Here is a 23,992-nt window from a genome sequence, read left to right on the forward strand (position 1 = left end):
AACCAGGTAGGCTAGTTGAGAACAAGTTCTCATTTACAACTGCGACCTGGGCAAGATAAAGCAAAGCAGTGCGACACATACAACAACACAGAGTTACACATGGAGTAAAACAAACATACAGTCAATAATACAGTAGATTTTCTTCTATATACAGCATGTGGATTGGAGGTAGGATAAGAGAGGTAAGGCAATAAATAGGCCATGGTGGTGAAGTAATTACAATATACCAATTAGACACTAGAGTGATTGATGTGCAGAAGATTAATGTGCAAGTAGAGATACAGGGGTGCAAAGGAGCAAGATAAATAAATACAGTATGGGGATGAGGTAGTTGGATGGGCTATTTACAGATGGGCTATGTACAGGTGCAGTAATCTGTGAGCTGGTGCTTAAAGCTAGTGAGGGAGGTAAGAGTCTCCAGCTTCAGAGATTTTTGCAGTTAGTTCCAGTCATTGGCAGCAGAGAACTGGAAGGAGAGGCGGCCAGAGGAGGAATTGGCTTTGGGGGTGACCAGTGAAATATACCTGCTGGAGCCATGCTACAGGTGGGTGCTGCTATGGTGACCAGTGAGCTGAGATAAGGCGGGGCCTTACCTATCAGAGACTTGTAGATGACCTGAAAACAGTGGGTTTGGCGAGGAGTATGAAGCGAGTGCCAGCCAACGAGAGCGTACAGGTCGCAGTGGTGGGTAGTATATGGGGCTTTGGTGACAAAACAGATGGCACTGTGATAGACTGCATCCAATTTGCTGAGTAGCGTGTTGGAGGCTATTTTGTAAATGACATCGCCGAAGTCGAGGATCGGTAGGATGGTCAGTTTTACGAGGGTATGTTTGGCAACGTGAGTGAAGCAGGCTTTGTTGTGAAATAGGAAGCCGATTCTAGATTTAATTTGGGATTGGAGATGCTTATTGTGAGTCTGGAAGGAGAGTTTACAGTCTAACCACCTAGGTATTTGTAGTTGTCCACATATTCTAAGTCAGAACCATCCAGAGTAGTGATGCTGGGCGGGCGGGCAGGTGCAGGTAGAGATCGGTTGAAGAGCATGCATTTAGTTTTACTTGTATTTAAGAGCAGTTGGAGGCCACAGAAGGAGTGTTGTATTGCATTGAAGCTCGTCTGGAGGTTAGTTAACAGTGTCCAAAGAAGGGCCAGAAGTATACAGAATGGTGTCGTCTGCGTAGAGGTGGATCAGAGAATCACCAACAGCAAAAGCGACATCATTGATGTATACAGAGAAGAGAGTCAGCCCGAGAATTGAACCCTGTGGCACCCCCATAGAGACTGCCAGATGTCTGGAGAACAGGCCCTCCGATTTGACAGACTGAACTCTATCAGAGAAGTAGTTGGTGAACCAGGCGAGGCAGTCATTTGAGAAACCAAGGCTGTTTAGTCTGCCGATGAGAATGTGGTGATTGACAGAGTCGAAAGCCTTGGTCAGGTCGATGAATACGGCTGCACAGTAATGTCTCTTATCGATGGCAGTTATGATATCGTTTAGGACCTTAAGCGTGGCTGAGGAGCACCCATGACCAGCTCTGAAACCAGATTGCATAGCGGAGAAGGTACGGTGGGATTCGAAATGGTCAGTAATCGGCCTCCCGGGTGGCGCAGTGGTTAAGGGCGCTGTACTGCAGCGCCAGCTGTGCCATCAGAGTCCCTGGGTTCGCGCCCAGGTTGTAACCGGCCGCGACCGGGAGGTCCGTGGGGCGACGCACAATTGGCCTAGCGTCGCCCGGGTTAGGGAGTGCTTGGTCGGTAGGGCTTGGTCATCGCGCACCAGCGACTCCTGTGGCGGGCTGGGCGCAGTGTGCGCTAACCAAGGTGGCCAGGTGCACGGTGTTTCCTCCGGCGCATTGGTGCGGCTGGCTTCCGGGTTGGATGCGTGCTGTGTTAAGAAGCAGTGCGGCTTGGTTGGATTGTGTATCGGAGGACGCATGGCTTTCAACCTTCGTCTCTCCCGAGCCCGTACGGGAGTTGTAGCGATGAGACAAAATAGTAGCTACCACAACAATTGGATACCACGAAATTGGGGAGAAAAAGGGGTAAAATTAAAAAAAAATTAATAAAAGAAATGGTCAGTAATCTGTTTGTTAACTTGGCTTTTTCCCTTACGGGAAATTGGGGAGAAAAAGGGGTCAGACCATCAAAGTGCTGCTTCTTTGCTACTGTTTTGTACAAACCATTCCTTGATGAGTTTTGTGTGCGATGTCTATGTTTTTGGTAACACAATCCTGTGTCCTCTTAGAATACGTCATGTGTTGTCCATTCTGTTGTATGTAGATCCTCTGGAACTGAATATGGCCATTTTTCCTTTCCACAGTTTGAATCAACTTTGTCAAATTTTTATCCTGTTTTGTTGCTTCTTTCAGATCCTTGATTGTCAATGCAGGTAGGTCGCTAACTGAAAGCACTCTCTGCACATAATCATCAACATATCCATTTTCTTCAGTTTCAGGATAGGGAAAGTGTTAGTGTTTAAATACTGGAGAGTTGAGACCCAATCACGGACGCTGGACAGAGTGGATTTCAGTTGTAACAGAAGACAGTTTTAATGAGTCAAAGATATCTTGTTCTGCAGTTTTACGTGCACGGACCTAGTTCACATAACTCGGCAAGGAGTCAGGTGAAAAAGAGACCCTATACAACGGTTACATTCATTTTTATACATAGAATAAAGTAGGTGGAGTCTTGTCGTTTCGGTCTTCTTGACTGGTCGGAGGGTTGGAGGCGGGCCTTGCTCTCTAGCCAGAGCAGAAGCCCCATTGGTGCACAGCAGAGCCTTATCCTGAGCATCCGACCAATAGAGGGGGTCAGTCTTGTGGCTGGGTGTATGTGTTCTTACGACGGAATGTCTTTGTTTATATGAGCTATGTGTATGAATACTTATATAACAAAAGCGAGATAGGGAATCTGCAACGTTTGTTTTTCCCTTGATGTGCTCAATCTTGTGGTCCAAGTCTTTGAATTCTCAGACATAGCGTAAATGTCAAAGGCTTTCATTGACAATTACATGAAGTTGATGCAAAGAGTCAATATTTGCAGTGTTGACCCTTCTTTTTCAAGACCTCTGCAATCCTCCCTGGCATGCTGTCAATTAACTTCTGGGTCACATCCTGACTGCATAATCAATGCTTGGAGTTTGTCAGAATTTAGTTTGTCCACCCGCCTCTTGAGGATTGACCACAAGTTCTCAATGGGATTATGGTCTGGGGAGTTTCCTGGCCATGGACCCAAAATATCTATGTTTTGTTCCCCGAGCCACTTAGTTATCACTTTTGCCTAATGTCAAGATGCTCCATCATGCTGGAAAAGGCATTGTTCATAAACCAAACTGTTCCTGGATGGTTGGGAGAAGTTGCTCTCGGAGGATGTGTTGGTACCATTCTTTATTCATGGCTGTGTTCTTAGGCAAAATTGTGAGTGAGCCCACTCCCTTGGTTGAGAAGCAACCCCACACATGAATGGTCTCGGGATGCTTTCTGTTGGCATGACACAGGACTGATGGTAGCGCTCACCTTGTCTTCTCCGGACAAGCTTTTTTCCAGATGCCCCAAACAATCGGAAAGGGGATTCATCAGAGAAAATGACTTTACCTCAGTCCTCAGCAGTCCAATCCCTTTACCTTTTGGAGAATATCAGTCTGTCCCTGATGTTTTTCCTGGAGAGAAGTGGCTTCTTTGCTGCCCTTCTTGACACCAGGCCATCCTCCAAAAGTCTTCACCTCACTGTGCATGCAGATGCAGTCACACCTGCCTGCTGCCATTCCTGAGCAAGCTCTGTACTAGTGATGCCCCGATCCTGCAGCTGAATCAACTTTAGGAGACGGTCCTGGCGCTTGCTGGATTTTCTTGGGCGCCCTGAAGCCTTCTTCACAACAATTGAACCGCTCTCCTTGAAGTTCTTGATGATCCGATTAATGGTTGATTTAGGTGCAATCTTACTTGCAGCAATATCCTTGCCTGTGAAGACCTTTTTGTGTAAAGCAATGATGACGGCACGTGTTTCCTTGCAGGTAACCATGGTTGACAGAGGAAGAACAATGATTCCATGCACCACCCTCCTTTTGAAGCTTCCAGTCTTTTATTCAAACTCAATCAGCATGACAGAATGATCTCCAGCCTTGTCCTCATCAACACTCACACCTGTGTTAACGAGAGAATCACTGACATGATGTCAGCTGGTCCTTTTGTGGCAGGGTTGAAATGCAGTGGAAATGTTTTTGGGGGATTCAGTTCATTTGCATGGCAAAGAGGGACTTTGCAATTAATTGTAATTCATCTGATCACTCTTCATAACATTCTGGAGTATATGCAAATTGCCATCATACAAACTGAGGCAGCAGACTTTGTGAAAATTTATATTTGTGTCATTCTCAAAACTTTTGTCCACGACTTGCCTCCAAATCCAACATGTAGATCAGTGGTTTGGGATCAATTTGTAGTACAAACTGGCCTCCATATATAAAAGTTATGAAGTGTTCTATTGCCCTTACGCACCCAAGAGCTTCTCACTCGATCTGAGAACATCTTGTCTCTCTAGAGGTCAGTGAACGACTTGCATAAGCAATTGGCTTGTTCTGTTAATTTTCTGTTGCTGTAGCAATATAGCTCCAAGTCCTACTGGGTTTGTGTCAATAATCACTGCTGTTAAAAATGGTGCCGATAGAGATGGCAGCTCCGCTTCTAGTCCTTAGGAAACTGTGCAGTATTTTTCTATAGTTTTTCATGTATTATTTCTTGCATTGTATTGCCCAGAAAACCTTAAGTGTTATAACATACAGCCGGGAAGAACTATTGGATATCAGAGAGACCTCAACTTACCAGCACAATGACCAGGAATACGACTTTCCCAAAGTGGATCCTTTGTCAGCACCTCCCAGGGTATTTGAACTGATTCCAGAGGCCGACCCAAAACAACACCGCCGGAGGAGAGGGTGCCGGAGCAGTCTTCTAGTGAGGCTTCGGAAGCGCACACACCACCCACCGCTTCCCAGTATATTACTCGCTAATGTCCAGTCCCCAGTTAACAAAGTCGCTGAAATCAGTGCAAGAGTTACTTCCCAAAGAGATATCTGGGATTGGGATTCTGTTTCATAGAAACATGGCTAGCTTGGGACATGCTGTCAGAATCCGGATTTTCAGTGAATCGCTCCGACAGGAATAAACATCTCTCCGGTAAGACGAAGGGCGGGGGTGTAGGTTTCATGATTAACGACAATCATGGTGTAATTTTAGCAACATACAGTGTAAATGATTAGTTATTGGAGAAACAAGACCAAGATGAGACTCTGGACAAGGCGGATACGGTATATTAGAGGCCTTTAATCAAGCATAATAATATCTGGCAAACGTGCAGCACGGCTCCTATTCGTCCAACCCTTAGGGAGCTTTCGGAAAAAGAGGAGGTACAACATATTTGGGGAGTACATTTATACATTGAAATGACGTAGGTAGATTCTAGTAGTCCTGGCTCCTGGTTGGTTGTTCGTAGGTGATAGACAGTCCTCTCCAGCCTGGCGTCAGTATCCCATTGGTTCTTGACAGAGTTCTTTGTCTTTGGAGCCCATCCCAAAGGGTTTTGAGCAGTGTATATTTATGGGTTGTCAGTGTGTTTTATCTTAAACCCCCACCCTGGTGGGGGTTTCCCGTGCAGTTAGTATATTGAGAAACAGAGAGAGAGGGAGGGTATAACACAGAGTACAAGACAAAATTGTATGGTTAAGCCCAGGCAGACAACAGTCAGTGAATGCGTCATTACATGTTTTAATATGTTATTACAACAACAGGAACTCAAGTCCTTTTGTTCACCTGACCTAGAATTCAATAAGCATTTCGCTTCACTGGCAATAACATCTGCTAACCAGGTGTATGTGACCAATACAATTTGATTTGAATGTTGTTAATCCACATAGCATAAAGTCCATGTCTTTCTGGTATGCCTCAGGTGCGCTTGATAATCTGAAAGGAAATTTATTGAATCTGTAGTATCCACTGTGTATGATGAATGTTGTCAGGTTTCTTGATTCTGAGGCTAGTTCAACTTGCCATGATCCTTTTTCGCATCCAGTTTTGCGAACACTTTCGCTCCTTGCAATGCTTGCAGTATACTGTCTACTGTGGGAACTTGGTGTCGTTCTCTATGACAGCTTTGTTCTCATAAGTCAGCACAAACTCTGACTTCTTTTGTCTTTCTTTGGAATGTGGAGAATATTGGAAATCCTTTCTGATCTTTGATTCACTTCTTGTATGATGTCATCATCTAATATCTAGTCCAGTTCTTGATTGACAGCTTCCAGCATTGGATAAGGAAACACATCTCAGGCCTTGAGCTACAGGGACTATTTGCTCATTCACCGTACCTTTTGTGAGCGTATCCACTGATATGTCCAAGTCCTTGGAAAAGGGACTCCTATTCCTGTGCTAGCTGCATGAATATGCCCGGTGATTGCTCTACTGAATTGACATTATCTCTTGTGCTCTGTATTTTCAAGTCAAAACATATTTTCCTTCCTATCAATGCTTCTACGTTTCCTCTGAGCACCAATATCTGGTATGTCGATGCACTTTTATTCAAAAGTTCTGCTTTCAAATAACCTACACATTGTAGTGGAGTAGTCTGAGCAGAAACATAGCGCTTTTTCTTACTCTCTAAGTTCCATTCCTGCAAACGTTCTCTTGAACAGGGCTTCTCCGATGAAATTCCTTCCACTGACTGTATTAAGGATCATTTTCAGATATTGTCCATTGACTTGCACTGTTTCTTTTCCTTCCTGATAGATTGAATAGAGAAACTGGAGTCAGATTCAGGTTCCTTCACAGCTCTAACTGGGTTGTCACTTTTAGCTTTGTCTCTATTTATTTTTGTCACCTTGATTTTGTTCTTTTCAATGGTCTTTCTTTTCTCTACGGACCACAATGGACTGTTTTCTCTACGGACCACAATGGACTGTTCTCTCTACGGACCACAATGGACTGTTTTCTCTACGGACCACAATGGACTGTTTTCTCTACGGACCACAATGGTCTTTCTTTTCTCTACGGACCACAATGGACTGTTTTCTCTACGGAACACAATGGACTGTTCTCTCTACAGACCACAATGGACTGTTTTCTCTACGGAACACAATGGACTGTTTTCTCTACGGACCACAATGGACTGTTTTCTCTACGGAACACAATGGACTGTTTTCTCTACGGAACACAATTGACTGTTTTCTTACAGTTTAAGCATTTAGCTGTGTTGGTGCTTTTGTTTCCATTTCGTGCATTGCCTCTCCGTTTATTAGTATTTACACGTCCTCCAGTAAAATAACATGACTGTCTTTAGCCTTGCCAAAATGATCAGAAAGCACTTCTGATTCTGCCTGTGCTGCTTCAAATATTGTAGCAATGGTGAGATCACCTAGTAGTGTTAATCCTTCTGCCTGGAGAAATGAATCTCAGGCTTTTGTTTGCACATCTTTCCACTAGCTGCTCCCTCAACATGTCTGAGTCCAGAGCATCTCACATGACGTAGCCACTTCTCTTGGGCGGCAGGGTAGCCTAGTGGTTAGAGTGTAGAGGCGGCAGGGTAGCCTAGTGGTTAGAGTGTGGAGGCGGCAGGGTAGCCTAGTGGTTAGAGTGTAGAGGCAGCAGGGTAGCCTACTGGTTAGAGCGTTGGACTAGTATCCGGAAGGTTGCAAGTTCAAATCCCCGAGCTGACAAGGTACAAATCTGTCGTTCTGCCCCTGAACAGGCAGTTAACCCACTGTTCCAAGGCCGTCATTGAAAATAAGAATTTGTTCTTAACTGACTTGCCTAGTAAAATAAAGGTAAAATAAATAAAATAAAAAAATGTATTCACACAGCCATCGATAGTTTCTCTTAATGCATTCACACAGCCATCGATAGTTTCTCTTAATGCATTCACACAGCCATCGATAGTTTCTCTAAATGCATTCACACAGCCATCGATAGTTTCTCTTAATGCATTCATACAGGCATTGATAGTTCCACTTCTCTTAATGCATTCACACAGCCATCGATAGTTTCTGTTAATGTATTCACACAGCCATCGATAGTTTCTGTTAATGCATTCACACAGCCATCGATAGTTTCTCTTAATGCATTCACATAGCCATCGATAGTTTTGTCTCGATCCGGTGTTCTTTGTCTAAACTTGAGACTTTCCAACCCCACATTTCTCAGCGGTGTAAAGCATCAAGCACGGCTACGGTTTGCAAATGTACCTTTTTCTCCTGGTTGAAATAGATTCCACTTTAAACAAGGTACACCTGTTAATTGAAATGCATTCCAGGTGACTACCTCATGAAGCTGGTTGAGAGAATTCCAAGAGTGTGTAAAGCTGTCATCAAGGCAAAGGGTGGCTACTTTGAAGAATCTAAAATATATTTTGATTTGTTTAACACTTTGTTGCTTACTACATGATTCCATATGAGAGAGATTAAAGTAGACGGCACGCGTCAAAATGATTGATTGATGACCTTACGTCATTTTGACCTTTGCGTGTCCGAATATGTGCCCCCTCCCCGTCCCCCTGTTCCCGTGGTCACGTGTTATTTTGTGTTATTTCAGATCTCTTTGTCATCCTTTGAAGTAGTCCAGTTGATGGATGTCTAGGGGCCTGGTTGAACTGTGGTTGTTGTGTTTGAACTTTTGGACCGGGTATGACCCCCCCAGTTTTATTGCCCTTATGTTTGTTATCTATGGAGCAGGAATGTGTGTCTGTATGTGTGTGTGTGTGTTAGAAACAAGGTCCCTTGGCATTGTGTCCATTTCAGGCTTTAAACAACAATTAAACAGCCATCTAAATAATGTTTCTCAGCCTAGTTTCCTATTTAGTTCTCTTTATATGTACAGGCACAGAGCTTCAAGATGGCTCCAGCCTAAGGATTTTCAGTGCATGTACACCTGGGGAGATTAGAACCCCAAAGAAAAGATCCTAAAGGTAATTTCAGGTTTATCATGACAGCCACTTTATGAAAGGCCTTTACTTATGGCTAAACAGCTTCTGCACAGCTTATTAATTAAGGCTGTGGGATGAAATGAGGTGTTTCTAGGAGGGCTTAAACAAATCTACAGTGAAACAAACATGTACACTTTACACACATATTTATTGACTTTTAAAAATACCACAGTAACATGACAGAATTTGTGCAAACGCAACGAAATCTGCTAGGGGATATTAAATGTACAACAGTAGTATTCTGTAACAAGCAATACGTGTTAAACATGTGGCACAGGCAATCATGACAGCCTCTTTATGAAAGGCCTTTAATTATGTGTTTCTAGGAGGGCTTAAACAAATCTACAGTGAAACAAACATATACACTTTACACACATATTTACTGACATTTAAAAAGACCACAGTAACATGACCGAATTTGTGCAAATGCGACGAAATCTGCTAGTGGATATTAAATGTACAACAGTAGTATTAGGTAACAAGCAATACGTGTTAAACATGTGGCACAGGCAATCATGACAGCCTCTTTATGAAAGGCCTTTAATTAGGTGTTTCTAGGAGGGCTTAAACAAATCTACAGTGAAACAAACATATACACTTTACACACATATTTACTGACATTTAAAAAGACCACAGTAACATGACCGAATTTGTGCAAATGCGACGAAATCTGCTAGTGGATATTAAATGTACAACAGTAGTATTAGGTAACAAGCAATACGTGTGGCACAGGCAATCATGACAGACTCTTTATGAAAGGCCTTTAACTATGGCTAAACAGTTTTCTACACATCTTATTCATTAATGATGTGGGCATACCCAGGATTTACAGGCAGGAACGGTTGATCTACACATGGAGGGAAAACTTACGGAGTTTTGATGGAGCGGACAAGCGTCTTTGAGTTGATGAATTTGAAATGGATAATGGTCGTGGCTAACCGGACCATCTATCTGTAAGAGAAATAGTAAACATTTTGGAATTATAACATGTGTTAAAATGTATGTACTAAATATTATGAATTAAATCACTGGTTTTAAAAATGTATCTCACGATTTAACGATAGGGGAAGAGGTAATTTCATATTTCGGCCAACACATCAAGAGCTAACAGGGGTGAGTGGGGATTCATAGTACAACAGGAGGCTTCGGTAACCTGCAATACGGGTTAAATATGTTTTACATACATCCACGACTGAATGGTTTCACAAACTACATTTAAAGGTTTTGTCAGAAAGCTGTAACAGGCCTCATTCACCAGTCTAGAGATGAACCTAGAGACACCAAAAACATCGCCGCTTAGAGCAGCTTGGAGATTATTACCCATGAAAGGGGGGAGCAAAAGAGTGGATTTAACCAACTCTGTACAAACCCCGACACGTGGTATGATAACTCTGACGCGTACGTCTAATGATTATTGTAGATGTTTACAACTGAGGGAGTTGACAGTAGGTCAATGAGATGTATAAAGGCAAATTGACATAACGGACCTCAAAGACCAACAGCCTACTTTATAATATAGAATGCAGGGGTGTGTACTGAACATGTAACCATTATAAAACAAAACATGTCTCGAAACACCTCCTAGTTAGGGACAGAACGCGGAGCATATACTTTAACACTATGTTACCACAGCTTTAGCGCAAACCCACAGCCCCGAATATTTAGCTGCCAGGACAGATTAAAAAAGAGATGTGAATAAGTGAATCCCTCCTAATAGATATTTCTGAAGGCTACTGGACATAGGTGATTGGGAAGCGACTGATAGACGTAGATTCTCAGAAGCAATTTATAGTATTTCCTACAATGGTATGTTATAAAGTTTGTAATAATGTACAACTGTAGGCCTCCAATGTTTTTACATAAAAAGACTAATGATGCATGTTTAAATAATAGTACAATTTGTTAATTAATTCTAACATGTCTTTAAAAAGTTAGTACTATATATTTTGGTATTAAATCAATGGTTTTAAAAAAGTATCTCACCCTTTAACGAAGGGAAAATGTCCTTTCCAGCCATCAACCCCGTCTGTCACGAAGAAAAAAGACACAGAAAATCCGGGTGCATGCGTGAGTGTGCAGGCCTCCAATGTTTTTACATAAAACACGCGTGATGCATGTTTAAATATTATTCAAATGTTGTTACTTAATTCAAACATGTCTTAAAGGTTGTACGAAATATTTTGGAATTCAATAAAAGGAGTTTTAAAAACGGTATCTCACCCGTAACTATGTGAAACGGTATTTCACATCTTCAGCCAACTCTGTCGCGAAGAAAAAGACATTGAAAATCAGGGTGCGTGCATGAGTGTGCGTGTGACGGAGCAGCAGGAGTGTGTGTGTGTGCGTTTCAAAAAACAAAGGGGTTGTTTGTGTGGGTTCAACATGGGGTCCCATCTGTAGAGAATCGTTTGAAATTCAAAGTTTGAACTATCCAGCATATGACATGTCATGGTATCGGCCGACCGCCCGGGGTTAAACCTGGATATCTAATCAACGCCCCCCAGGACCCCCCAAACAAAAAGCATGACAGAACGGCTCTTTGAATTCACAGCCTTTTGGTCTAAAGCAAACATACAGTTAGTTGGTTGCATACAGGCTATCTCTCGAAACTCATTCCGTACTTTAACAAGTTAGGGACAGAACGTCTATTTTTAACACGTTTAGCACGGCTTTAGCGCAAACCCAAAGGCCCGAATATTTAACTGCCAGGACAGATAGCATAGTCTGTAAAGCCCTCCTAATGGATATTTCTGAAGGCTACTGGACATAAGTGATTGGGAAGCGACTGTTAGACGTAGATTCTCAGAAGCAAACGGCGCCCTGTCCTTTACGTAGCCCTTCACGATCACACATTTTTAGGCGTAAGTCCAAATAATCACATACCCAAGAATATTTATATATTAAAAAAAGAAAAGTGTGCACTCTGAACGACGTCGTAAGACAACAGGCAGCAGTCCCAGGACAGATAACAGAGTATGTGAAGCCCTCCTAATGGATATTTCGGGAGCTGAGTAAGTGAAAAATGTATTTTAAGTTTTGTTTGAATATTATCGGGATATTATTGTAATATTAAACACGCGTTATTTGTGTTTTAAACAGGGGGGACAACGATTTTTTATTTTTTTTATTTTGTATTTTATTTCAGGTATGATGGACATCGGACACATAGGGTGACTGGGATGCATTAGGGACTCTGAACGATATCGGAGGAACCGATGAAACAGACAGTATTCGGTCTTTTTGTATGAACGTTTTTCCAAACACTCCAAGAACAGAGAATTTAAACGTCCCGACAACAACCCAGGGAACCACCACCCCCACACAACATAGTCCAGACCCCAACAACAAAAGCACAACGGTGGCCCAAGTGCATTGCGCAGAATCACCAGAGGTATTAATTCTAGGCATTTACATGTATGTTTTTAAAAATGAAGACTATTTATACAATGAAACAATGTTTTTTTATTCACACTGTGTGTAAACAATAACTTTTGCCCTCTTAGGGTCTACTTGACCTGCTTATTGATTAGAAAGTATGATTAGAAACCAAGGCTGTGGAATATATTAGCTCTCACAGGCTATGAAAAAGACAAAAGCTAGGACATTGACTCCGGAGTGTTGAACTTATGCCCACTCTACAACAACCCCGGTTGTTATATGACCCCTGAGGATCATCTACGAACGTTGGAACATCTACAACTATTGAAGATGCAAAAAGGGGTTTTCAGAAACACATTTGGTTTACAGATATGTATTATTCTAAAAATAATATAACATTATTATCATAATCTAAAACACTTTAAAGGATCTCTAATTCAAACATGCAAGGATATATATATATATATATGATACGATTAACCACTTTAAAACTGTTGCTGCAATATCACTTCTCAATGTGTGTACATTTCAAGCTTTCAACAACAATAAACAAACCAGCTCAATAATGTTTCTCAGACTTACAAACTGTTGAGTTTTCCTAGTTAGTAAAGAAACAACCACTAAGCCAAAACCCCAAAAGTTGTAATATAATCTGTATACAAGTCATTCTATACAGAAAACAGGTACATTTTGATTGATCAAGAATTCCCAATAGGTTTGTGTCACGCCCTGACCATAGTTTGCTATGTATGTTTATAGGTTTTGTTTGGTATGGGTGTGATATGAGTGGGCATTCTATGATGTATGTCTAGTTTGTCTTTTTTCAGTGTTTGGCCGGATATTTTTTTCAATCAGAGGCCTGTGTTAGTCGTTGTCTCTGATTGGGAACCATATTTAGGTAGCCTGTGTTGTCATTGTTGGGTGATTGTCTATGTTAGGTGCTTGTGTCAGCACATTGGGTATATAGCGTCACGGTCGTTGTTCATTTATTGGCTTGTTCAGTTTACTTTGTGTTTTCGTCATCCATTAAAACGATGCATTCACACCACGCAGCGCTTTGGTCCGCTTCTTATTACCCATGACGCTCGTGACAGCATGATCTGATCCACAACCCTATTACGACAGCATATAATGCACAGTCATATGCAAAAACCATAAAACTCTGACAAGAAAACAATGAAAACCTTAACACGACTACACGCAATGCCATTATTTTAGTTAACAGCCACCCAGGGTTGAGTTTGGTACTTTTTCTTTGTACAAGCACCATGCCTCCAAGGGCTGACAACCGTATTCACAATGAGAAATACAGTCTAATAAAACAAATGTCTGCATAATGAAAGAAATGAAAACTGTAGACAACAATGTATTTCCATCTGTTTTAAACGTGGATATTGTCAGTAAGGTCACGGAGACTAACAGCAGACAATAGTTATTGTGGGAGGTTTAGGGTTAAAATATATGGGAACGATCAGGAATGTTAGAGATTTGGTCACTGGGGCGATTTTGAAAGAGGGAGATTAGAACCACAAAGTAATAGGGGGGTAAGAGATCCTAAAGGTAATTTCAAATTTCGGTCAAAACATCAAGACATACATCCAAGACTGAATGGTTTCACAAACACCCTTTAAAGGTTTTGTAAGAAAGTTGTAACAGGCCTCATTCACCAGTCTAGAGCTGAACATAAAGACACCAAAAACATCAACGTTTAGAGCAGCTTGGAGATTATTACCCATGTAAGGGGGGCGCAAAGAGCTGATTTACCTCTACGGTCAAATGCATCTATAGTTTTTAATGAAGTGGTCGCTGCATTCATTTAGATGCTTTCAACATACTCTAGAACCAGTAAGAACATAGATTGAATGATAGGCTTTGTGCTATTGAGTAAGAGGCCTGACCCATTTCTAAGTAAGAAGCCACACTTTTTATATTCAGCTTCTGAATTAACTAACTCATAAATATGTTTTTAAGGCAGCTTAACGTATATACTAGTACAACATACTAGGTACAGTGCCTTGCGAAAGTATTCGGCCCCTTGAACTTTGCGACCTTTTGCCACATTTCAGGCTTCAAACATAAAGATATAAAACTGTTTTTTTTTTGTGAAGAATCAACAACAGGTGGGACACAATCATGAAGTGGAACGACATTTATTGGATATTTCAAACTTTTTTAACAAATCAAAAACTGAAAAATAGGGCGTGCAAAATTATTCAGCCCCTTTACTTTCAGTGCAGCAAACTCTCTCCAGAAGTTCAGTGAGGATCTCTGAAGGATCCAATGTTGACCTAAATGACTAATGAGGATAAATACAATCCACATGTGGGTAATCAAGTCTCTATATAAATGCACCTGCACTGTGATAGTCTCAGAGGTCCGTTAAAAGCTCAGAGAGCATCATGACGAACAAGGAACACACCAGGCAGGTCCGAGATACTGTTGTGAAGAAGTTTAAAGCCGGATTTGGATACAAAAAGATTTCCCAAGCTTTAAACATCCCAAGGAGCACTGTGCAAGCGATAATATTGAAATGGAAGGAGTATCAGACCAATGCAAATCTACCAAGACCTGGCCGTCCCTCTAAACTTTCAGCTCATACAAGGAGAAGACTGATCAGAGATGCAGCCAAGAGGCCCATGATCACTCGGGATGAACGGCAGAGATCTACAGCTGAGGTGGGAGACTCTGTCCATAGGACAACAATCAGTCGTATATTGCACAAATCGGGCCTTTATGGAAGAGTGGCAAGAAGAAAGCCATTTCTTAAAGATATCCATAAAAAGTGTAATTTAAAGTTTGCCACAAGCCACCTGGGAGACACACCAAACATGTGGAAGAAGGTGCTCTGGTCAGATGAAACCAAAAGTGAACTTTTTGGCAACAATGCAAAAGGTTATGTTTGGCGTAAAAGCAACACAGCTGAACACACCATCCACACTGTCAAACATGGTGGTGGCAGCATCATGGTTTGGGCCTGCTTTTCTTCAGCAGGGACAGGGAAGATGGTTAAAATTGATGGGAAGATGGATGGAGCCAAATCTCCGTCCCAGTCTCAGGTCTTTTGCAGACTCCATCAGGTTTTCTTCCAGAATGGTCCTGTATTTGGCTCCATCCATCTTCCCATCAATTTTAACCATCTTCCCTGTCCCTGCTGAAGAAAAGCAGGCCCAAACCATGATGCTGCCACCACCATGTTTGACAGTGTGGATGGTGTGTTCAGCTGTGTTGCTTTTACGCCAAACATAACCTTTTGCATTGTTGCCAAAAAGTTCACTTTTGGTTTCATCTGACCAGAGCACCTTCTTCCACATGTTTGGTGTGTCTCCCAGGTGGCTTGTGGCAAACTTTAAATTACACTTTTTATGGATATCTTTAAGAAATGGCTTTCTTCTTGCCACTCTTCCATAAAGGCCCGATTTGTGCAATATACGACTGATTGTTGTCCTATGGACAGAGTCTCCCACCTCAGCTGTAGATCTCTGCCGTTCATCCCGAGTGATCATGGGCCTCTTGGCTGCATCTCTGATCAGTCTTCTCCTTGTATGAGCTGAAAGTTTAGAGGGACGGCCAGGTCTTGGTAGATTTGCATTGGTCTGATACTCCTTCCATTTCAATATTATCGCTTGCACAGTGCTCCTTGGGATGTTTAAAGCTTGGGAAATCTTTTTGTATCCAAATCCGGCTTTAAACTTCTTCACAACAGTATCTCGGACCTGCCTGGTGTGTTCCTTGTTCGTCATGATGCTCTCTGAGCTTTTAACGGACCTCTGAGACTATCACAGTGCAGGTGCATTTATATAGAGACTTGATTACCCACATGTGGATTGTATTTATCCTCATTAGTCATTTAGGTCAACATTGGATCCTTCAGAGATCCTCACTGAACTTCTGGAGAGAGTTTGCTGCACTGAAAGTAAAGGGGCTGAATAATTTTGCACGCCCTATTTTTCAGTTTTTGATTTGTTAAAAAAGTTTGAAATATCCAATAAATGTCGTTCCACTTCATGATTGTGTCCCACCTGTTGTTGATTCTTCACAAAAAAAAAAACAGTTTTATATCTTTATGTTTGAAGCCTGAAATGTGGCAAAAGGTCGCAAAGTTCAAGGGGCCGAATACTTTCGCAAGGCACTGTACCTAGTATGTTGTACTAGTATATACGTTAAGCTGCCTTAAAAACATATTTATGAGTTAGTTAATTCAGAAGCTGAATATAAAAAGTGTGGCTTCTTACTTAGAAATGGGTCAGGCCTCTTACTCAATAGCACAAAGCCTATCATTCAATCTATGTTCTTACTGGTTCTAGAGTATGTTGAAAGCATCTAAATGAATGCAGCGACCACTTCATTAAAAACTATAGATGCATTTGACCGTAGAGGTAAATCAGCTCTTTGCGCCCCCCTTACATGGGTAATAATCTCCAAGCTGCTCTAAACGTTGATGTTTTTGGTGTCTTTATGTTCAGCTCTAGACTGGTGAATGAGGCCTGTTACAACTTTCTTACAAAACCTTTAAAGGGTGTTTGTGAAACCATTCAGTCTTGGATGTATGTCTTGATGTTTTGACCGAAATTTGAAATTACCTTTAGGATCTCTTACCCCCCTATTACTTTGTGGTTCTAATCTCCCTCTTTCAAAATCGCCCCAGTGACCAAATCTCTAACATTCCTGATCGTTCCCATATATTTTAACCCTAAACCTCCCACAATAACTATTGTCTGCTGTTAGTCTCCGTGACCTTACTGACAATATCCACGTTTAAAACAGATGGAAATACATTGTTGTCTACAGTTTTCATTTCTTTCATTATGCAGACATTTGTTTTATTAGACTGTATTTCTCATTGTGAATACGGTTGTCAGCCCTTGGAGGCATGGTGCTTGTACAAAGAAAAAGTACCAAACTCAACCCTGGGTGGCTGTTAACTAAAATAATGGCATTGCGTGTAGTCGTGTTAAGGTTTTCATTGTTTTCTTGTCAGAGTTTTATGGTTTTTGCATATGACTGTGCATTATATGCTGTCGTAATAGGGTTGTGGATCAGATCATGCTGTCACGAGCGTCATGGGTAATAAGAAGCGGACCAAAGCGCTGCGTGGTGTGAATGCATCGTTTTAATGGATGACGAAAACACAAAGTAAACTGAACAAGCCAATAAATGAACAACGACCGTGACGCTATATACCCAATGTGCTGACACAAGCACCTAACATAGACAATCACCCAACAATGACAACACAGGCTACCTAAATATGGTTCCCAATCAGAGACAACGACTAACACAGGCCTCTGATTGAAAAAAATATCCGGCCAAACACTGAAAAAAGACAAACTAGACATACATCATAGAATGCCCACTCATATCACACCCATACCAAACAAAACCTATAAACATACATAGCAAACTATGGTCAGGGCGTGACACAAACCTATTGGGAATTCTTGATCAATCAAAATGTACCTGTTTTCTGTATAGAATGACTTGTATACAGATTATATTACAACTTTTGGGGTTTTGGCTTAGTGGTTGTTTCTTTACTAACTAGGAAAACTCAACAGTTTGTAAGTCTGAGAAACATTATTGAGCTGGTTTGTTTATTGTTGTTGAAAGCTTGAAATGTACACACATTGAGAAGTGATATTGCAGCAACAGTTTTAAAGTGGTTAATCGTATCATATATATATATATATATCCTTGCATGTTTGAATTAGAGATCCTTTAAAGTGTTTTAGATTATGATAATAATGTTATATTATTTTTAGAATAATACATATCTGTAAACCAAATGTGTTTCTGAAAACCCCTTTTTGCATCTTCAATAGTTGTAGATGTTCCAACGTTCGTAGATGATCCTCAGGGGTCATATAACAACCGGGGTTGTTGTAGAGTGGGCATAAGTTCAACACTCCGGAGTCAATGTCCTAGCTTTTGTCTTTTTCATAGCCTGTGAGAGCTAATATATTCCACAGCCTTGGTTTCTAATCATACTTTCTAATCAATAAGCAGGTCAAGTAGACCCTAAGAGGGCAAAAGTTATTGTTTACACACAGTGTGAATAAAAAAACATTGTTTCATTGTATAAATAGTCTTCATTTTTAAAAACATACATGTAAATGCCTAGAATTAATACCTCTGGTGATTCTGCGCAATGCACTTGGGCCACCGTTGTGCTTTTGTTGTTGGGGTCTGGACTATGTTGTGTGGGGGTGGTGGTTCCCTGGGTTGTTGTCGGGACGTTTAAATTCTCTGTTCTTGGAGTGTTTGGAAAAACGTTCATACAAAAAGACCGAATACTGTCTGTTTCATCGGTTCCTCCGATATCGTTCAGAGTCCCTAATGCATCCCAGTCACCCTATGTGTCCGATGTCCATCATACCTGAAATAAAATACAAAATAAAAAAAATAAAAAATCGTTGTCCCCCCTGTTTAAAACACAAATAACGCGTGTTTAATATTACAATAATATCCCGATAATATTCAAACAAAACTTAAAATACATTTTTCACTTACTCAGCTCCCGAAATATCCATTAGGAGGGCTTCACATACTCTGTTATCTGTCCTGGGACTGCTGCCTGTTGTCTTACGACGTCGTTCAGAGTGCACACTTTTCTTTTTTTAATATATAAATATTCTTGGGTATGTGATTATTTGGACTTACGCCTAAAAATGTGTGATCGTGAAGGGCTACGTAAAGGACAGGGCGCCGTTTGCTTCTGAGAATCTACGTCTAACAGTCGCTTCCCAATCACTTATGTCCAGTAGCCTTCAGAAATATCCATTAGGAGGGCTTTACAGACTATGCTATCTGTCCTGGCAGTTAAATATTCGGGCCTTTGGGTTTGCGCTAAAGCCGTGCTAAACGTGTTAAAAATAGACGTTCTGTCCCTAACTTGTTAAAGTACGGAATGAGTTTCGAGAGATAGCCTGTATGCAACCAACTAACTGTATGTTTGCTTTAGACCAAAAGGCTGTGAATTCAAAGAGCCGTTCTGTCATGCTTTTTGTTTGGGGGGTCCTGGGGGGCGTTGATTAGATATCCAGGTTTAACCCCGGGCGGTCGGCCGATACCATGACATGTCATATGCTGGATAGTTCAAACTTTGAATTTCAAACGATTCTCTACAGATGGGACCCCATGTTGAACCCACACAAACAACCCCTTTGTTTTTTGAAACGCACACACACACACTCCTGCTGCTCCGTCACACGCACACTCATGCACGCACCCTGATTTTCAATGTCTTTTTCTTCGCGACAGAGTTGGCTGAAGATGTGAAATACCGTTTCACATAGTTACGGGTGAGATACCGTTTTTAAAACTCCTTTTATTGAATTCCAAAATATTTCGTACAACCTTTAAGACATGTTTGAATTAAGTAACAACATTTGAATAATATTTAAACATGCATCACGCGTGTTTTATGTAAAAACATTGGAGGCCTGCACACTCACGCATGCACCCGGATTTTCTGTGTCTTTTTTCTTCGTGACAGACGGGGTTGATGGCTGGAAAGGACATTTTCCCTTCGTTAAAGGGTGAGATACTTTTTTAAAACCATTGATTTAATACCAAAATATATAGTACTAACTTTTTAAAGACATGTTAGAATTAATTAACAAATTGTACTATTATTTAAACATGCATCATTAGTCTTTTTATGTAAAAACATTGGAGGCCTACAGTTGTACATTATTACAAACTTTATAACATACCATTGTAGGAAATACTATAAATTGCTTCTGAGAATCTACGTCTATCAGTCGCTTCCCAATCACCTATGTCCAGTAGCCTTCAGAAATATCTATTAGGAGGGATTCACTTATTCACATCTCTTTTTTAATCTGTCCTGGCAGCTAAATATTCGGGGCTGTGGGTTTGCGCTAAAGCTGTGGTAACATAGTGTTAAAGTATATGCTCCGCGTTCTGTCCCTAACTAGGAGGTGTTTCGAGACATGTTTTGTTTTATAATGGTTACATGTTCAGTACACACCCCTGCATTCTATATTATAAAGTAGGCTGTTGGTCTTTGAGGTCCGTTATGTCAATTTGCCTTTATACATCTCATTGACCTACTGTCAACTCCCTCAGTTGTAAACATCTACAATAATCATTAGACGTACGCGTCAGAGTTATCATACCACGTGTCGGGGTTTGTACAGAGTTGGTTAAATCCACTCTTTTGCTCCCCCCTTTCATGGGTAATAATCTCCAAGCTGCTCTAAGCGGCGATGTTTTTGGTGTCTCTAGGTTCATCTCTAGACTGGTGAATGAGGCCTGTTACAGCTTTCTGACAAAACCTTTAAATGTAGTTTGTGAAACCATTCAGTCGTGGATGTATGTAAAACATATTTAACCCGTATTGCAGGTTACCGAAGCCTCCTGTTGTACTATGAATCCCCACTCACCCCTGTTAGCTCTTGATGTGTTGGCCGAAATATGAAATTACCTCTTCCCCTATCGTTAAATCGTGAGATACATTTTTAAAACCAGTGATTTAATTCATAATATTTAGTACATACATTTTAACACATGTTATAATTCCAAAATGTTTACTATTTCTCTTACAGATAGATGGTCCGGTTAGCCACGACCATTATCCATTTCAAATTCATCAACTCAAAGACGCTTGTCCGCTCCATCAAAACTCCGTAAGTTTTCCCTCCATGTGTAGATCAACCGTTCCTGCCTGTAAATCCTGGGTATGCCCACATCATTAATGAATAAGATGTGTAGAAAACTGTTTAGCCATAGTTAAAGGCCTTTCATAAAGAGTCTGTCATGATTGCCTGTGCCACACGTATTGCTTGTTACCTAATACTACTGTTGTACATTTAATATCCACTAGCAGATTTCGTCGCATTTGCACAAATTCGGTCATGTTACTGTGGTCTTTTTAAATGTCAGTAAATATGTGTGTAAAGTGTATATGTTTGTTTCACTGTAGATTTGTTTAAGCCCTCCTAGAAACACCTAATTAAAGGCCTTTCATAAAGAGGCTGTCATGATTGCCTGTGCCACATGTTTAACACGTATTGCTTGTTACCTAATACTACTGTTGTACATTTAATATCCACTAGCAGATTTCGTCGCATTTGCACAAATTCGGTCATGTTACTGTGGTCTTTTTAAATGTCAGTAAATATGTGTGTAAAGTGTATATGTTTGTTTCACTGTAGATTTGTTTAAGCCCTCCTAGAAACACATAATTAAAGGCCTTTCATAAAGAGGCTGTCATGATTGCCTGTGCCACATGTTTAACACGTATTGCTTGTTACAGAATACTACTGTTGTACATTTAATATCCCCTAGCAGATTTCGTTGCGTTTGCACAAATTCTGTCATGTTACTGTGGTATTTTTAAAAGTCAATAAATATGTGTGTAAAGTGTACATGTTTGTTTCACTGTAGATTTGTTTAAGCCCTCCTAGAAACACCTCATTTCATCCCACAGCCTTAATTAATAAGCTGTGCAGAAGCTGTTTAGCCATAAGTAAAGGCCTTTCATAAAGTGGCTGTCATGATAAACCTGAAATTACCTTTAGGATCTTTTCTTTGGGGTTCTAATCTCCCCAGGTGTACATGCACTGAAAATCCTTAGGCTGGAGCCATCTTGAAGCTCTGTGCCTGTACATATAAAGAGAACTAAATAGGAAACTAGGCTGAGAAACATTATTTAGATGGCTGTTTAATTGTTGTTTAAAGCCTGAAATGGACACAATGCCAAGGGACCTTGTTTCTAACACACACACACACATACAGACACACATTCCTGCTCCATAGATAACAAACATAAGGGCAATAAAACTGGGGGGGTCATACCCGGTCCAAAAGTTCAAACACAACAACCACAGTTCAACCAGGCCCCTAGACATCCATCAACTGGACTACTTCAAAGGATGACATAGAGATCTGAAATAACACAAAATAACACGTGACCACGGGAACAGGGGGGACGGGGAGGGGGCACATATTCGGACACGCAAAGGTCAAAATGACGTAAGGTCATCAATCAATCATTTTGACGCGTGCCGTCTACTTTATTCTCTCTCATATGTGTTATTACATAGTTTTGATGTCTTCACTATTGTTCTACAATGTAGAAAATAGAAAAAATAAAGAACCCTTGAATGAGTAGCTGTCCAAACTTTTGACAGTGTGTGTGTGTGTGTGTGTGTGTGTGTGTGTGTGTGTGTGTGTGTAAATATATATATTTAAAACACAAAATATTACATGACCCTCCCCTGGACCAGATTAAAATAATACTAAACCCTTCCCTTGACTGAAATTAAAATAACATGACCCTCCCCCAATTTCCTCCGGGTACCCATCCTGTAAATGTTGATCCGACCGACGCTGATTGAGCTAGCAGTGCTGAGTTAGTTTTATCATCTGCATTCAATCGTAGTGAACAAACAAAACTGTACTTACATTTACTATACACTGTATATGTTTACATGGTATTGTTAGCCTGTCAACCTCTATCCTCTGAAAAAGCTACTGAGTGATGATCATCGAATCCCATTGAACAAGTCTATCCACATTTCCTGCATCGTTACAGTGCCAGCAGCGTAATGGATCTCTATGGAGAAGCGTGTATCTTGACACTAATCTTCTTTGTCTCCACAGACTCTTGATTAGTCTCCTACATGGCGGCTAACAGCGATTTCCTCTTAACATTTCAAGGTGAGTGTTTTATAGCCTGTGATGCCATTCAGATACAGCATGACACCACTGCTGCTCAGTCTTATAGACTGTATACATTATTATAATAATAAAGCCATTCAGGTCAGTGGCGGCTCCTCTGAGGAGGAAGAGCAGGACCATCCTCTTTAGTGAATTTCATAAAAATAGAAATAGTGAAGCGTTAAAAAGTTATTATTATTATTATTAGATACAACTATACTAAATATGTTCACGTCACCAAATAACTGATTAAAATACACTGTTTTGTAATGAAGGTCTACAGTAGCCTCAACAGCACTCTCTAGGGTAGAACCATGTTGTAGCTGGAGGACAGCTAGCTTCCATCCTCCTCTTGGTACATTGACTTCAATACGAAACCAAGGAGGCTCATGGTTCTCACCCCCTTCCATAGACTTACACAGTGATTATGACAACTTCCAGAGGATGTCCTCCAACCTATCAGAGCTCTTGCAGCATGAACTGACAAGTCCACCCAATCAAAGGATCAAAAAATTTATCTAGTACTGAAAGCATAAGCTACAGCTAGCTATCACTGCAGTGCATAAAATGTGAGTAATTAACCAAAGGGAGAGACAATATTTTAATAGTTTTGAAAAAAATAATTTCTTCAAAAATCCTGATATTACCAGGTTGTGCCCAATAGATGGTGGTATTAGTCATTTTTTTCTGACTCAGAATCTCATAACCTTCCTCTTTACAAACATTCTGAATCAGAATCTTTGTCATAACCTTTCTCTTTACTAACATTCTGAATCAGAATCTCATAAACTTTCTCTTTACTTACATTCTGAATCAGAATCTTTGTCATAACCTTTTTCTTTACTAACATTCTGAATCAGAATCTTTGTCATAATCTTCCTCTTTACTAACATTCTGAATCAGAATCTCATAAACTTTCTCTTTACTAACATTCTGAATCAGAATCTTTGTCATAACCTTTCTCT

General features: G+C 40.8%; 1 protein-coding gene and 2 long non-coding RNA genes across 4 annotated transcripts in view; 1 reads left to right on the forward strand and 2 right to left on the reverse strand.

The window, feature by feature from the left end:
* yipf1 (Yip1 domain family, member 1) overlaps positions 1-23,992 on the forward strand; it is a 46,881-nt gene that overhangs the window by 960 nt on the left and 21,929 nt on the right. For both annotated transcript variants that reach the window (XM_021614193.2, XM_021614191.2), the window contains exon 2: positions 22,971-23,027. In XM_021614193.2, coding sequence (XP_021469868.2) covers positions 22,991-23,027 — 37 coding nt within the window. In that variant the 5' untranslated portion in view covers positions 22,971-22,990. The remainder of the gene's footprint in view (positions 1-22,970; positions 23,028-23,992) is intronic.
* LOC118965586 lies at positions 8,593-12,068 on the reverse strand. The gene is made up of 3 exons (XR_005053006.1): positions 11,187-12,068; positions 10,950-10,992; positions 8,593-9,917 (listed from the first exon to the last, which is right to left on the reverse strand). It is a non-coding gene; the product is annotated as an uncharacterized LOC118965586 (long non-coding RNA).
* Positions 17,437-22,387, reverse strand: LOC118965587. The gene is made up of 2 exons (XR_005053007.1): positions 18,852-22,387; positions 17,437-18,717 (listed from the first exon to the last, which is right to left on the reverse strand). It is a non-coding gene; the product is annotated as an uncharacterized LOC118965587 (long non-coding RNA).

This window comes from Oncorhynchus mykiss, chromosome 8 (assembly GCF_013265735.2).
Source record: "Oncorhynchus mykiss isolate Arlee chromosome 8, USDA_OmykA_1.1, whole genome shotgun sequence".
Lineage (NCBI taxonomy): Eukaryota > Metazoa > Chordata > Actinopteri > Salmoniformes > Salmonidae > Oncorhynchus > Oncorhynchus mykiss.